A 16,832-nucleotide genomic window follows, 5' to 3' on the forward strand; every position below is an offset into this window, starting at 1 on the left:
TTCATGGTTTTTTTCTAAACTGTTAATTTATTAAATAATAGTACTATGTATATAAGCATATCTGTCTGTACGTAAATTAATTGTATAAAAAAATGGGAATGTCGGATAAGGCATAATATACTTTTTTGACTATTTCACTTTTTACTCAAATCATTCGCAAATACACAATATACATTTAACTTTTGCCACTTAGATTTTAGGATCTCCGTTCTGAATTTCCTCTTTAAGTTAGCTGATCGTTAATTTTACTATAATAAATCTTTTTTGTAGTAAGTAGAAGTATCAAAATCCGGCAACTGCTCAAGAATTTGTTTCCCTTATTTTGCGAATTTTAAGCTTTGAATACGTTGAATATCTAAAAGACATGTGTACTTTACTTTTAACTTATTTACGAATGTTTCTAACTGAATAATTTACTAAAATTGTTGCTGCTCTTAAACACTATCTGAAATTTTTACTTTCGCCCTTTTTTATAGTGTAATATTTTTATTATTTAAATTTATTTAAGCATTATTATCGTTAAAATAATATTTATAATTGTAACAATTATACTTAAATGTTGCATTAATATAAATTTCGGATTAATTAAAATTATCAACATAATCAACATGAAAAATTGACAAAATTCATGGAAATTTGGTAATTTCACCACAACTTTAAAAATGAATGCAATTCTGCAGAAAACAACTACAATTAATATTATTATAATTAATAAACTACAACAAATGTCACTGTTTTTCGTTTCCTCACATTCTTTTTACGATGTCTGCTTAAAATTTAAGCAATGCTGCCAAATATTTTCACTAACTCTTCCCAAAACTTAGGGTTGTTATTTGCTTAATATATACTATATATTTGTTATAATCTATCAGCATTTCGTAATAAGAGTGTTAATGTTATTAAAATTTAATTCCAAAATATTCTTAAATTGTTAAAAGTATACTTGGTATCATACTTAATTACGCACAAAAGTTTTCAACATAAATTAAAATAGCTAGAATTATTTTCAAACTTTGAGCTTTGGTAAAGTCCCATATTCACCTTTTTAAGGGTACTTTTTGGAATAAAATCTTGGAATAAAATTGATTAAATAATCAAACAATTTAAACATCATATAATAATGTTTTATATACTAAATTTATGTGTCATTAAGAGATATAACGTCTTGTGATTGTGACGACAGATATAGAATACTCGTATTATAAAAATAATTGAAGACCAAAGCATACACTATGTCTAAAAAATGCTTGACTGCATTTATTTCATTTTTTATGTGTTGGCTGAAAAATATCAATGCATTATTTTACAGTGAGGTTTACGCTTTTATGACACATGTATCTTTGTGTTATGGACACTTTACTTTTAATACGAGAAATATAAAATTTGATAAATTAGTGGCATTTACGGGTTTTCAAGTTTAAAAAGAGATTAATTTTTAAAGAAATTTATGTTCCTGAGATAATCTTAAACTTATATGTGGGGATTGCAATATTATTATCTAGGGTTAAAATTGTTCAGATATTCACTTGCTTTGAGTCAATATTTTCAGACTTTTGTGCATAACAATAGGTTTACAAGTCACTGACCCTCTTACACAAGTTGAAAGAAGTTGCAGATGATATTTTGAAACAGAAAGGGGTAACTATAATCATTTCATTGTGTGATAAAATACATAAAATTGAAAATGTGGTTGCTGTTAAAAGATTTAGTGTTGGTTTTCAGTAAAAAATAATAATCAAAGAGAATTGCAATACTCAGATAAAAATTATACAAAATAGATTCATAGCCAAATAGCCAACATTTTCCAATCTATATTTTGGCAACATTTATCGACTTTATGTTGCTGCCTTTCTTTTTTGTAATTTTCCATATTTTCATTTAAACTTTTCGGATTTTATAAACGTACGTGTGTATAATGTAACCCTAGATAATATATTGGCAAATTTCAAAGTTTATTTTTATCACGATCGATACTAATTGCTTCAAAAAAATCTTTTCCGATGCCGTATCTTAAATTGAATTGGTCTAAACTTGAAGCTCTAGGTCTGGATAAAGAGAAGGATTCAACTTCGGGATCTGTTTCACTAATATCTGCTTCAGTATCACTAAATTTTCGACGTCTTCTTAAAATTGAATTACTACACTTAAAGTCAGTGGAGTTCGCACGTTTTCTTTCTTGTTTATCCATCTCCGCAGCAAGCATTTTTACCTCCCAATCGTTGTGATCTACATGTGCGAATACATTGTCTTTCACATTTTTTTGCTCTATGTCTTCATACTTAACATTCAATTTGCTAGAAACAGAACTCGAGCTCGAACTACCACCAATGTCTAGAACTACACTATCTTGCATGTTTAAGTTTCCGGTGAGATCTGACACAGAAACAACGTAATTTCTCTTTTGTTGCTTGCCCATTGTAATATTCTCTTCCGATTTATTTTTATACAAACTTCGTGAATAAATGTGTCCTGAAGAGTTTTTGCAAACATTTTTAAATATCGACGAAGAACTGTGTCGTTGAACTTGTGGTGGAGATGACATAAAAACCGTATCCAATGAGTCTCCGCGCTAAAATTAAAATACTTTTACTTTTATTTTTTGAATCTTTGATAAAGTTATCAAGTGATTGAAATACCATAAAAAGAAGCTCTGCTGATGAACTGGAGCTGGCATGGTCCTCTGTGTATGTAGGCTTATCACGTGTAAGTTCAGTTTTTCTTCGTGGCGAGGATGTTTTTAATTCGATATTTTTAATTTTTGACTGAAGATTTGCAATAATTTCATCGCGTTTTCTTACTTCTCGGGCCATTACCGAAAATTGTAATTCGAATTTTAAATGCATTTCTGTAATCTGATCCTTAATTACATCATTAATTTCACTCCAAACACGATTGAAATTCTCCTCCACGTTGAGGATATCTAAAACATAAAAAAAGAGTTAAAGTTTGAAATTAGCCCGTTTGAATCCTTTCAAACCCCAGCCAAGGTGAAATAAACAAAAAATAACTACAAATTTTTAGCGTTACTTTGTATAGTTTTGATGGATTTACATTATTGTATGCTATATATTGGTTGAAGAGAAAATGTTCGCACTAAAGAAATTAATTTTTTGAAGAACTTCGACATAATTTTAACTGGTTGTATTTTTACCATCAATTTGGACCATCAATTTTTGCAACATTTTTCATGGCCATCAAGTTAAAGAAGTTAAAAGGCGTTGTGTGCATAATCTAACAGTAAAAGAAACCATTTTTATACTTCGTCAAAATATTTGAAACGACATTAGACCATATGCTAACGGGCAGCCATAATAATGTCATTAGAACTGACAATATGTACACCTTCTGATGAGCATATAAAAATTGACGAAGTAATTATTGTAGTGTGTGGAGAAAAATTGCAGCCTGGAGACATCGTGCTTCATCATTGGAACGAATAAAACGTGTGTCTTAAGGTCTTATAATGCATTACAATACTCATTAATCTTCTAGCAGGAAGAAGGAAAACATTTTAATATCAAAATGGTTAATCAAAGAACAGGTAACGATACTAAATAATAATTATAAAGTAACAAAAAAGTTAGTAATATTAATTTTATTTTAAACAGGTAAGTTGAAGTCAATCACAATTTAAAGTGTGAGTGGATTTTTCAGCACTGCTGTATTTAAAATGGAGACTGATCGGTTGATGTACATCCATCTAAACCAATTGAAGCTTCAATTTTAATAAATTTAATTTAATAAATTAGCTTAAATTTTTAATAAATTACTAGACAAAACACGACTGCATACGACATGACATCATTGCTAGAGTTTTGAAACAAAAATTTAAATCGTTAATACATAGACATATGCTATTTAAGTTAATTGACAAAATAAGGCCAAATGAAATTAATTCCAGAATTTCAGCTAAGATACCCGACAAAAGAGTTGACCCATGGAATGGAGTAGTCAACTATCCATAGAGTTTTTACATTTACTGGAATTGCCGGGCATATCATCTCACAATTTAAAATTCATGATGAATAACATTAATCAATCTCGACTACGCAAATTTGTAAAATCCCCTATGAGTAAGAACTTCTCCGGGTCAACTAGTTTTCCAATATTAATGTAATGCATAATATTACATACATATATTACGAGATGGAAAAAAAATAAACGGGGGCGAAAGAAATTCACGTGCTACAAAAATAAAACAAAAAAAAACTAAGCATTATAATTATACTAGACCGTAAGCCGATTGAATGTAACAACTATAAATCTAACAAAAATAAATTTAAATAAATAAGAAAGAGCTAAGTTGCTGTAAATCTACAATTCGACGTGTATTATACATATATAAAGGATGATCTATTTCGAGAGGAATTTTTATTATCATTCGAAAGAATACGCTTTTGCTTTTATTTTTTGCAGATTATGTTTTTCAAATGTTGACCATCCATTGATTGATGCGATACTTATTTAAACCAAATATCGCTGAGGTCACGAGCTTTCATTTCAGACGGTCGCCATACCAAACCCTGGTTTTTTCTGCATGAAATGGCAGCTCTTGAGTCTCTCAAAATTTGGCCTGATAATTTCGGAAAATCGAGAGGTCTTGCACAAGCAGTATTTTTTGTACGCTTTCAATTTAAGATCTCGACGTAAAATACGCCATCTCGTCTTTCCATACGTCAGTCCTAGTTGCTGCGAACGGCACCGAACCGGCTCTACTCCGTCTCCGGGTACACTTTCAGCTACGGCTGCTATATTTTCTTCACTGCGTACTGGACGTAGTGTATTCGATCGAATATTATCTAATAATGAATGATAGGTCTCAAGGTGGGTGATTCTTTTGGTGATTAGTACGATCAGTAGGCCGATTATGTTGACAAAAAATCAAGCGAAACGCGCGACAGTCTTTACAGGATGTGAATTTTTATAATAAAGTTGAACGGTTTGCAAACGTTATTTAAGCATAAATCTTCTTTTGATGATGCCATACAATACTTAGCAAAACTAACATGACAGCTTGACACGACTCGCGTGATCTGTCAAAAAGCGGCTATTGAAAAAGATACCCCTACATGGATCATGTGATTATCTTACAAGTTAGGGCTCAATTTTGAATATTTTTATGGATGTGACATCTTTAAAGCACTATGGGTCGAAAGATGTGTTCCGATATATTCATTATTGACTTATTTACATTTTATACAAATTGTATATATTTTCAGTAAAAGAATTAGATAGAATTTAAAACTGTATTAATTGCAAGTTTGCGTGGCAGTAGTCTGCAATTATATCTATTTTGAAAATGTTACATAAGGATGGCAACTTTGTCGACTTTAGATTACCGTCCCAGGATTTAAATTGAACAAGTAAGGAAGGGCTAAGTTCGGGTGTCACCGAACATTTTATACTCTCGCATGATAAAGTGATAATCGAGATTTCAGGCGTGGTTGTGAACCGATTTCACCCATATTTGGTGCATGTCATCAGGGTGTTAAGAAAATATTATATACCGAATTTCATTGAAATCGGTTGAGTACTTCCTGAGATATGGTTTTTGGTCCATAAGTGGGCAATGCCACGCCCATTTTCAATTTTTAAAAAAAGCCTGGATGCAGCTTCCTTCTGACATTTCTTCCGTAAAATTTAGTGTTTCTGACGTTTTTTGTTAGTCGGTTAAAGCACTTTTAGTGATTTTCAACGTAACCTTTGTATGGGAGGTGGGCGTGGTTATTATCCGATTTCTTCCATTTTTGAACTGTATATGGAAATGCCTAAAAGAAACAACTCTATACAGTTTGGTTGACAAAGCTATAGTAGTTTTCAAGATATGTACAAAAAGGTTACAAAGGGGCGGGGCCACGCCCACTTTTCCAAAAAAAATTACGTCCAAATATGCCCCTCCCTAATGTGATCCTTTGTGCCAAATTTCATTTGAATATCTTTATTTATGGCTTAGTTATGACACTTTATAGGTTTCCGGTTTCCGCCATTTTGTGGGCGTGGCAGTGGGCCGATTTTGCCCATCTTCGGACTTCACCTTCTTATGGAGCCAAGAAATACGTGTACCAAGTTTCATCATATCTCAATTTTTACTCAAGTTACAGCTTGCACGGACGGACGGACGGACAGACAGACATCCGGATTTCAACTCTACTCGTCACCCTGATTACTTTGGTATATATAACCCTATATCTGACTCTTTTAGTTTTAGGACTTACAAACAACCGTTATGTGAACAAAACTATAATACTCTCTTTAGCAACTTTGTTGGGAAAGTATAGAAATACGTCCTTAAAATAGTGGTAATTTTCAGCTTTAAACGGAAATATCTCAAATATTCCCGTGTGTATAACTATATATATTCTTGAATTGGAGACCCTCCTCTATAACTAAAAATGTTCATTCAAGATATCTGTTCGTATGCAGAATTGTTGTAAAATTGTTTAAAATAAAAACAAAATTAGTGTTTGATAATGAATAAAAGTGGACATAGTTCGAATAGCTTTTGTTATTCAGAGAAAACAGGGAGTATAAAACTTATTGGCGAAAAAATAGAGGGCGATGTTTTTATAGGCCTTCTTTTTTCTGAGACTTACGACTATTTTCAAGTTGTTTTCAGTTGCTTCTGCAGATTTAGGCATACTTGTAGGTAAAATTTCATAAAATGAGATAGTTTTGAGCGGGTTAGATATTAAATATAAGACTTTGCATAGAATGAATTTCGATGACTTCGTGGAAGAATTGGATTCCGAAATGAAATGCTCACAAACGTTAAGCCCCACAGAGGTTGCATTGAACATAAATATTTTTAATTTTTTAATAATATTTTTTTTTTAATATAAAGTGTTTAAAAAAATATCTTACAATCTCGTTTGCGCTCCTCCAGTAGAACCATCGTCTGGCGGCCATGCAGGTATAATGTATTAATGTATAAATATATTAGTATTAGTATTTGCTTTAAAAAAATACATTTATGTTTTTCAGATATAATCCCGACCCGTCTCACTACCATTGAAAAGCTGTCTCTTATACACATCTAGATGTGTATAAGAGACAGGATATAATATATTTATATACATATATATTAGTATTTGCTTTATAAAAATACATTTATGTTTTTCAGATTAAATCCAGAAGCTGGATGCCATTTAGACCCGTCTCACTGCTCACTGCCATTGAAAAGTCCCTAACAGACAAAGTAAGTAACGCAGTATTACATTACCAAATTAAAACAGAAGCTAATTTTTATATTTTAATTTTCTAGTTGCCAGAAAAGGCCGAGGTGCATCTACAAAGTAAACCATTCAATTAGCATCACCGGTGACTTGGAGAAAGAGCATTACGTGGAGCTCGCTTCGAAACCGCCATGTCATCGGAAGAGCACGTGCGCTTCGTGGAAGGCAAACTTTTACAAAAGGAAAGCACGTATGCCATGGTAAATATTTCGTTTTTAAATATTATAGTATTGTATTATAATTTACTGTAATTTTTACACATATGGCTAATATTGAAGTCGATGCCCGCAAAAGGCAGTGTGGACGGCGTACTGCGTGGTATGTTTTCTGACGATCTAATGTACCACTACAATTTAGAGGAGCGCAAGGAGAAGGGATCCCTACTAAGGCTAAAGTGAGTAGGGTTAGTTTTTGGTAGGTTTTTTTATTGGTATATATTTGAATGCCTTAACGTATAACGTTTCATTTTAGAGATGGACATTTCCAACGGTCGCGAACCGTACGTTCGCACGCATTTAAAGTTTAAAAAACAAGGAAAACCTAAATATGTCTTAATTTTTTTTTATGCTTCGATAGCATTTTGCTAGGTCATTCTTTGGTGCAAAAGGTATGACCTTTCGATTTTTATTTTTTAATATGTTAGTGACAAACATGCGGTCGCGAACGTAGGAATAATGGAAGTCGATTTTGGGTGCAACTAGAAAAACGCAAAAAATAGCGAAATGAAGCAAAATATTCTAAAAGGATTAATTTATATTAAATTGGAATAAAGTAACTTGCCCCTAACTAATTTCACGCTGAAATGTTTCCATTGTTTTTTGTTATTTATAAGGTTGTGTACCAGTCGCGAACGTACAATTTTTCCATCAAGTTTTTATTTGGGTTTTGGAAACCTTTTCTTAAATAAAGCAAACTAATATTCGAATGCAGTATTCTGATACCTGCAATATTCGGTATATCCTTACTAATTACTGTAAACGACTTAGTTTCATTAAACATCCAAGCTACGCAAGTAAAAATGGAAACTTGCTTATAGTTGAAATGTGCGCTTCGAATTTCATTTTGATACACCAGCCTATAATTTTCCGCAAAATCTATTTGTAGGACAAGTAACCCAGGCGTGATATTTTTCCTTAAGTTTTCAAAATAATTTTGTTGTGCTCGCTTTACAAAGAAATGTGGCTTGAAAATTGGCAGTTGAACTTGTAGTTCATGGAGCTAGTCCGATAACGCAGCAACAGTGCAAGTCAAAATTACACGATCGGCCACTTTCCTCCAGTACTGCCATTTATAATTTGCGTCCATTTTTGACAAGTATTTTAGCGGCACAATATCTTTTACATCTTTTGTACACTTTTCGCAATCGTTTGTCATACAATTTTCATTTTCGATATTGCAACAAACTAATTTTAAGAAACTTTCGAAGCCTGAAATTGGCGTGACGCATGCATACGCACATGTGTGGCATTTTGCTCGAAAGTTCAACATTTCTTGGGAGACATTCGAAAAATCGTTATTTACTTACGCTTTTCCCAAAATCTTTTTTATAAAAGTCGTAAGCTCCGATATCGTTAGGAGCATAAAACGCTTAGCAACAATTTTCAAATCAACAATGAGTATCCCTTTTTCCTGCAGCCTGTACGCTGATATCTTCACGCAAAAAAATTTCTTTCGCCAATTTTAGGTTTGTCACCAATTCCAAGTCACTTTCAAATGTACGAGTATTTTTTTCTTTACAATTTGTTGGTTCGATATACTTTTTATGCAGTGCAGCAATGACTTCCACTTTCTTTGCCAAGTCTCTTTCTTTAGGGCTTTCCCTAATGTTTGTTTGCAAGTATAAGTAATATATTCTTCTCCTTGTCTACTGTAATTTTTTTTAGCGGTATATTTTCAACCTCTTACGTTCTTTTTCCTGAATCGCTTTTAACAGCTTGTTGTTTTTTGGCAATTTTGATAGCTCTGAGTGGCGTTTTCTCATTCTTTCAACTGCTTTTTCACGATATTTTTTTATCTTTTCGGGATCGCTTTTGATTTTGTCCAAGTACACCTGATGTTTGACCTTTTGCGATTTGGCACATGTTTTACCCATCTTTATAAATAAATATAAATATGTGTGTATTAAAATAATAATTAAAAATATGTACTTGTTTAGAAACAAATCAATATTTACGGTCGCGAACGTAAGAAATTTTGAAAATCGAAATGAAAAGTTTGATGCACTGTTTACCTAAAGTAATTTTATTTTTTGATTACGGATGTTTAACTTGCTTTAATCGTGTTGCTTTAGGCACCTGTTTGCATTCAATGTGAAGTAATAGCAATAAATGACGTTTTTGGTCGCGAATGTACGATTAGATCTTAGATAATAAGCAAAATAAAAATTTACCGTTATTCGATTTTTGTTTGGCCTCTTTGCATTTTTCTCTTCTTATTTGGTACTAATAAAGAGATTTTGTGAAAAAGTACAATCATAACATAAGTTATTCATATAAAATAACTCAAGAGAAAAAGTACTTGTAGAGCTCAAAGTAAAAACAAATAAGTTTTCAGGTTTCAGGTCAAACTTTTCATGAAAATACCAGAGAGAGGTTATGAAAACATTTTATTCAATAAATTTTAACGTCTTTTTAAAATCTTATTAAAAAATGTTATCTTTATTAACATTTTAATTTTTGGTCCTGGTTGACGATTCTTTGGAAATGCTCATATATTTCCTAACAAGGATAGAAACACTGTATATGGATAGCTTCGGATATTTTTGGCCTTAAGCCACAATCGTTTTAAACAGAAAAAACATAAACTTAAGGCCAAATTAATATACATAGTTTTCTTATCATTACTTATATATATTAGTTTTAAGTTGTAAATATTAGTTGTACATGTTAGTTTTAAGTATAAGATTTTAATTTTACTTTTACAAATACGAATTATTAGAATTATAATCTTAATACCGAAATAAACTTGGTCTTGTATTATTTTTCTACCGAAAGTAATAATAATAGGTATAATAGTATATATTAGTAAATATTTGACTTTCATTTTATTATAAAATAAAGCGAAATAATAAAAAAAACTGAATTTTATTTAAAATAATTGAATTTGCTAGAAGTAACAAATGGGTAACAGATATGCTTGTTACTGCTTGTTCTTGCTAACATGTTTATATGTTAAAGGTAACAAACTGATAACCAAAATAATAACGCTAACAGATATTCGGGTAACGAATACTTTTTGTTATCCATAGGACATAGGTAAGCTTTGCGCTAACAAAAGAATTTTTGACCCGCAACATACTGTTAAAAGATTTGCTGTTAGAACTAGGCAGCATGCGATATTTGCCATTGGTTAGAGCGAGATAACCATTGAACATTAATTAGCTATGTGTTACTTTTTTCCCACTCTCTGAACAAAATTAACAAATATTTTAACGAATGCAAAATTGAACAATAACAAGTCCCTAACACGTTTGCTAACAGCTCCCCATTTTGCAGGGGTCTAATTTTTACACCAATTCACAAGCAGAGGTGTATTAACTTGTCTGCAAAAATTTGTGCCTCTCACTTTTTTTTGCTACGATTTGAAGCATTTTTAATGGTTCTCAACATAAATCTTGTAAGAAAAGTAGGGATGCTTTCGAATTTCACCCACTTGCGTATGGCAAAAAGCCACAAGAAATTTTCCTCCTTAATATATATAGCGAAATATTGCCGGTATAAGAGTCTATGGGATTTAGTGTGAGGCTTTATCGGAAATGGTCAAGTTAAGCTTAGTATCCAGCTCTCAAGAAATCTAAAAACTTCACATAAAAAAACGCTTAAGAACCGGTCAAGTAACTTTCCTGCGATAAATTTACTTGTGCTAGTATGCAGCTCTAAAGAAATCTAGTACTAATTTTTAATAAATTTTTTCAATAAAATGCGAATATGGCAAACCTTATTTTGCGAAGAAACATGAAATCAACAATTGTTTCTTGAAGGAAATTCAAAGTAATAGTTAAATTCATCCTAAATTAGTTAAATTCAATATTATGAAGTATATTTCTTTTTATAATGTTTTATTAAACTTACCAATCATCAACAACATTCCTTAAATCGCAATGAAAWWATKTATGTTWCAACACACATACAYACRWACATATTACGCACAAAGTTYATTTTCTTTCGTTTATTCTCTCTTGCTTGGTATCCTGCTCTCAAGTAATTGCTCAAGAAAAAGAATACATTAGGGGTATTCGCTTGCTCTACTATTCCCTCTTGGTGCACCGGCACAACAACAAACACACGCAGAAAATTATTTGCAATGGTGGTAAAATATGTCAGACCAAAACCTATTTTTATTTGCGAGCAATGTCACGCAAACATATTGCAACCATGTTTTACGGTAGCTGTCATTGTACATAAAAACATATTACGTCGTTAAATTGTTGAGGAAATAGATTTTATAATTTCTACTTAAATTATAAAGATTTGTTACAGTTTTTTTGTTAAAAATGTATACAGAAGATGCGCCAATTCACAATAGCCATGCATAATAGTCATTCACAATAAATTGGTCGAATCAGCCGTTCATATATCACTAGATCCTGCAATGAGTGCTCTTGTGCCCTTGTATATTTCGGTATAGTGTTTTCGCAATCTGCAATCTTGCATGAGCAAGCGAATACCCCTATTATTTCTTCAAGTAATTTTGACGGCTGGTTACGCATTGTGAATGATCAACAATAGAAGAGCAAGAGAGAATAAACGAAAGAAAATRAACTTTGTGCGTAATATGTWYGTRTGTATGTGTGTTGWAACATAMATWWTTTCATTGCGATTTAAGGAATGTTGTTGATGATTGGTAAGTTTTATACAACTGGATACCAAGCTTAACTTGCTCATTTCCGATAAAGCCTCATGTTAAATCCCATAGACTCTTATATCAGCAATATTTTCCCTATATAGAATTAAATAGTTTATTATGATAATACTATCAGCCCGATCTGGCTTCATTCTGCTTATTGACTCAGAGCTTCCCTGTGGCAGCAATATAAATTGATTTTCAGGACCTCTGACCTGCGACAGACCAACATACAGTTCGCCATAAGTAAAACATTCAAAACACTCTTTTCGTAGGTCAATCCCTAATAATTCGAAAGTTTGTCCTTGGGTCTTGTTTGTAGATGAAGCGAAAGATGTTTTCACTGGAAATTGAAAGCGTTTAAATGGGATTACTTGGGATCATCGGAATACTCGGTATATGAGCTAGTTGACCAGGTGCTGGGTCGGTAATAATGGTTGCTATTAAATGAAATTGTCCTTCAGTTCCATAATAAGCAGCCTCGCCCCATTGCACATGCTTGAAGAACTTAAATTCATCAAAAGCATAATTGGAGTTCCTTCCCTAAGTTTAAGTGGTTGCTGTGGATATTCACCATCAGTAATTCCATGAAGATGAGTTCTCATAGTCTGTCGGAAATTTCCAGCAAATATAATACAATAGCTATCCCACCTATGAGAGCAAAGGAGTGTCTAAAGTCTTTTAATGTTCTGTCCACGGGCTCTATATGTGCTTTATAGCTCATGGTGCATTCATCACACATAATCAGTGAGACGTCTTGCAATAGTTCACCAAGAGTCCCCTTTTTGCGGATAGAACATATTGATTGCTGTTCAAGATTTATGGATAACGAAAGTTTAAAAGATGAATTAGTAGTTTCTCATCCTTTAGAAAGGTTGCAGCAATTCCTGACGAAGCAATATCTATTGCTATCTCCCTGATTGTCTTATTTTAGTAAGTATTTAATTTGCAAGAAATGGAAAAAAATTTTTTTTGTTATTATTCGCGCTATAACTGCGCTTTTCAGTGTGTTGCAGCTTGTTAAATGTTGAATGGTCAGGTAATTTTTCATTTCATGCAACAAACATGCGGACAAACAAAAACCCAACTTAGTTTTATATATATAATACATAAATTTTAGTGTATACCATAGCCATAGCAATGCGCGGACAGATCTTCCTATAGAATAAAAAAGGATCACAAAAAGATAATTACCTCCTGTTCTCAACGAATCCCCAATTGTTTTCAACCGTTTTGTTGTACGTTGATTAGTGTGAGATGGACTTGGATCATATTGCATCACATTGTTATTAAGTTGAATAGTATTTCGTCGTTTTGAGACCGCTTTTGTATGAGCGCCACTGGATACTCGATTTTCAGGGAATTTATCCCATCCAAAAGCGGAAATTATGGGCGCGTGAGAAATGTTTACGTGTTTATCTTCGGCTCCACTAGTCGTTCGCAAGGCTTCATACTGTTCATCTTCATTAGATCTGTGAGCGCTGTTGGGTGGACTAGAAAGAGTTGGTTTGATCGTTATACTTTTCATTAGCATACTATGTCTAGCCACATACCCTTCTAATGTCGGTTCTCTTAGTAATTTCTTGTTGGTCTTTTCCGTCACGCACGAGTCTTCATTTTCATTTTGAAAAGCACTTTTACATTCTTCTGAACTGTGACGAAGTTTCTGTAAAATACACTTCAACTTTCGGCGTTCAGAAGTTTCATTTTGTTCGGGACTAAGAGGTAAATAAGCAGGCGGTATATATTTGTCTTTCCTCTCATTGTTGTTATTTGACAGAGATGTGTTAGTCGAATTAGATGAACTTGATTCATAAGCTGCAAAAAATTGCGAGTACATTTCAGAAACATCACTGAAGCATCGATACAACGGTTCTGGCACTGCAAGTTGGCTTGTTATTTTAGAACTGTCTAAGCTAAAACTTCGCATTTGTAGTGCTTTTTCAAGTTCTTCTAACTTCTGACGTTCGTTCAGTATTTTTAGACGCTTTACAAATGGTAATCCACTATATTCGGGCGATAAATCAAAAACAGAATGATACGATTTTCTGCCTTCGTTAGAATGATTTGTTGCTAAAATTTTCGATTGCTTCCGTATATTTTCTAAAATCTTCATTTGCTCTGTATTTTTTGTATTTGGACTGGTCGAAGTTACAGAATGTAAAGTATTTATAGATGGTGTTGTGGATGTAAATACAGCTGTCCCTAGAGAAGGCGTTTGGGGTGTTTCATTGGATGAACATGTTTTTACTTCAACGTCTGAATCTCCTGGTGAAGATTTCCCTAAATTATTAGAACTTGTTGACATTATCGTCGCTAACTTAAGTTTGGACCATGGCTTAATGGACATATCACTATCTGAGCGTTCTGTTGACGTGTTTATGGACGGTTTTATGAGTTTCACTGACTTTCCTGTTACCGCCTTTGGCGATTTATTAATTGCACCTAGGTCGTGTTTAATACATCTCTGCACGTCAAGTGTTTTTGGAGTCTGCTTTTGATCTTCAGTGGCCAATTTATCGTCTTTCGACTTATCATCCATAGTATCTGTCTTTGTCACTCCAGCGAAATTGAGCATTTGTATTTTTTGCTTTAAAGACACAGTTGAAGTTGGTTTAACCTGTGTAAATAAATGATTAAAACACTAATATAAACTTCACTTCTTATATCGATATACAAATATGTACCAGAAAATAGCTATTCTGTTCTTTCTAGAATACTGTTGCGTCAAGCGACTTTATACGTCTAAAAATAATGGTTTAAAAGGAAATTTGTACAATTAATTAAAGAATCTATGAATATTATTAAATGTTGTTTTTTATATCATGTAAATACTTACCATTTTTATATTAACAAAAAGAAAACATCTACTACCTATGTATTAGAATAATCTATTACCATAAACTTAAGATTTTNTAGGTTAAGATTTAGGCTAACTAATGAACTGTTGAAATAAAGAATGCCATTGTATTAAAGACTATACCCGCGAACGGACGTTTTTTTCTTTGTCACCGGAATCCTTGGAAAATTGAGATTAGCACAGGCAATTAGCTTTTAGTTGCGCATACTAGTGAGTCTAACGTTTTTAACTTTAATCTTAAAAAAGCTTAAGATTTTTTCAAATACAAAAACATGTTTGTAAAAATTAAATCTTACTGTAAGCTTCACGTCGCTGCCTTTCGTTTCCTGTTTATTCTTTAACATTTGTAGTCTTTGCATTAGCGGAAGTGCTTCGTTTACTTCAGTCTCCGGTTCTTCCTGGATTGATTCCTGTGGCGATAGTGCATTGGCAATATGAACATGTGGGGGCGATATCTGAGGAGTGATTGCCTTTGCCGCTTTCTCTTCGCGATCCTAAAACAAAAAACAAGAAGGAATAATGGGCATTTATAATGGATAAATTTCACTTCAAAGGAAGTAATTCAAGAAAAATTTGTTAAACGATATCATACGAGTATATGCAATTCCATTAGCAAGATTATACATCTTATATTATTTACGCTTAAAAGAAGTTGAGTTAAATTTACTTAGAAAACCACATCTTTTATAACAAATTGTAGCTTTTATTTTCTCTCTTTTATTTTAAGCATGACACCGTGATGATCGAAAGCAAAGAATTTAGCAACGCCGAACCAGTAAGCATTAGACCGGAACGTCTACCATTCAATTAACGTCTCTGTGAGACAAGTGATTAAAATTGTTATTACTAGAAAATTATTGAAGTCGAAATCCGAGATAAATAGTATCACACTAGTTTTCTTATTACTCCTGCTCTTATTATTTACCTAGGGCTACACGGATGGAAATGAAACAAGCAGAAGTAGTCGATTGTATACAAACGTCATCTTACCTCCTACCTTGTATTGTGGTAGCAAACTGTATCGAATGATTGCCTGCCTATACAAAACGATAGACATATATTTATATACACTTGTGCTCATATAATTAAGTCATTCAGTACTTTTTCACAACATGTAAAAAAACAAGGTATATTTCTTTATGCAACATCACTAATATTGCGCGAGCAAAAAGTTCCGTTATTCAAGTATTTTCGTTTGGGAGAGTTTAAATGAATTTTCCATTTATTGTCAATAAAAGTGTGCTCACATAATTAAGTCCTTCTGTTTGAAACGGGTAAATTAAAATTTTTTCGCCACAACGTACATCAATATTGTTCTTTTTTACTAAATTAAGTTATTTTTAACAAAATTTGTAGCCATCGTCGTCATGGGCAAGAATAAAAGCATAACTTCAAGCAAAAGAAGGGTCATATGGGAATGTTTTCAAAAATATCAAAATATTGCCGAAGTTGTAGATGCTTTAGAATTTTCTCGAGGCAAAATTAATAACGCTGTTCAATTTTATAAAAAAAATAAGACTTTTGAAAATTTACCGCGTAAAAAGCTAAGAAAGACCACCCGTTCTGACGATAGGGCCTTAGTAAGGCTAAGTAAGGCTGATCCATTTTTAACCTCCACAGAAATTAGGGCTCAATTAGAGGAATACCACGGCGTACCAATATCTGCGCAAACTGTACGAAGACGACTACAAGAAAATTCATTGAATAGCCGTTTAGCAAGACGAAAATCTAACGTTTCGAAAAAAAAATATTGAAAATCGAAAAGCGTTTGCTAAAGACCATCTCTGGAAGGACTCTAAATTTTGGAATTTGGTGGTTTGGAGTGACGAATCCAAATTTAATGTATTTGGTAATGATGGGAAACCATATGTAAGACGACCCCCTTTGCAAGAACTCAA

General features: G+C 32.6%; 1 protein-coding gene across 1 annotated transcript in view; it reads right to left on the minus strand.

Annotated features, from left to right (window-relative positions):
• Positions 1 to 593: 593 nt before the first annotated feature.
• Positions 594 to 16,832, minus strand: part of LOC108969525 — a 33,933-nt gene continuing 17,694 nt past the window's right edge. Inside the window, exons 13-17 of the mRNA XM_018934285.1 lie at positions 15,231 to 15,428; positions 13,628 to 14,694; positions 13,269 to 13,567; positions 2,637 to 2,920; positions 594 to 2,569 (exon numbers count right to left, since the gene is read on the minus strand). Of these exons, the coding sequence (XP_018789830.1) occupies positions 1,946 to 2,569; positions 2,637 to 2,920; positions 13,269 to 13,567; positions 13,628 to 14,694; positions 15,231 to 15,428 (2,472 nt within the window). The 3' untranslated portion in view covers positions 594 to 1,945. The remainder of the gene's footprint in view (positions 2,570 to 2,636; positions 2,921 to 13,268; positions 13,568 to 13,627; positions 14,695 to 15,230; positions 15,429 to 16,832) is intronic.

Source organism: Bactrocera latifrons, unplaced genomic scaffold (assembly GCF_001853355.1).
Source record: "Bactrocera latifrons isolate USDA-ARS-PBARC rearing strain unplaced genomic scaffold, ASM185335v1 scaffold_256, whole genome shotgun sequence".
NCBI classification, from domain to species: Eukaryota; Metazoa; Arthropoda; class Insecta; order Diptera; family Tephritidae; genus Bactrocera; species Bactrocera latifrons.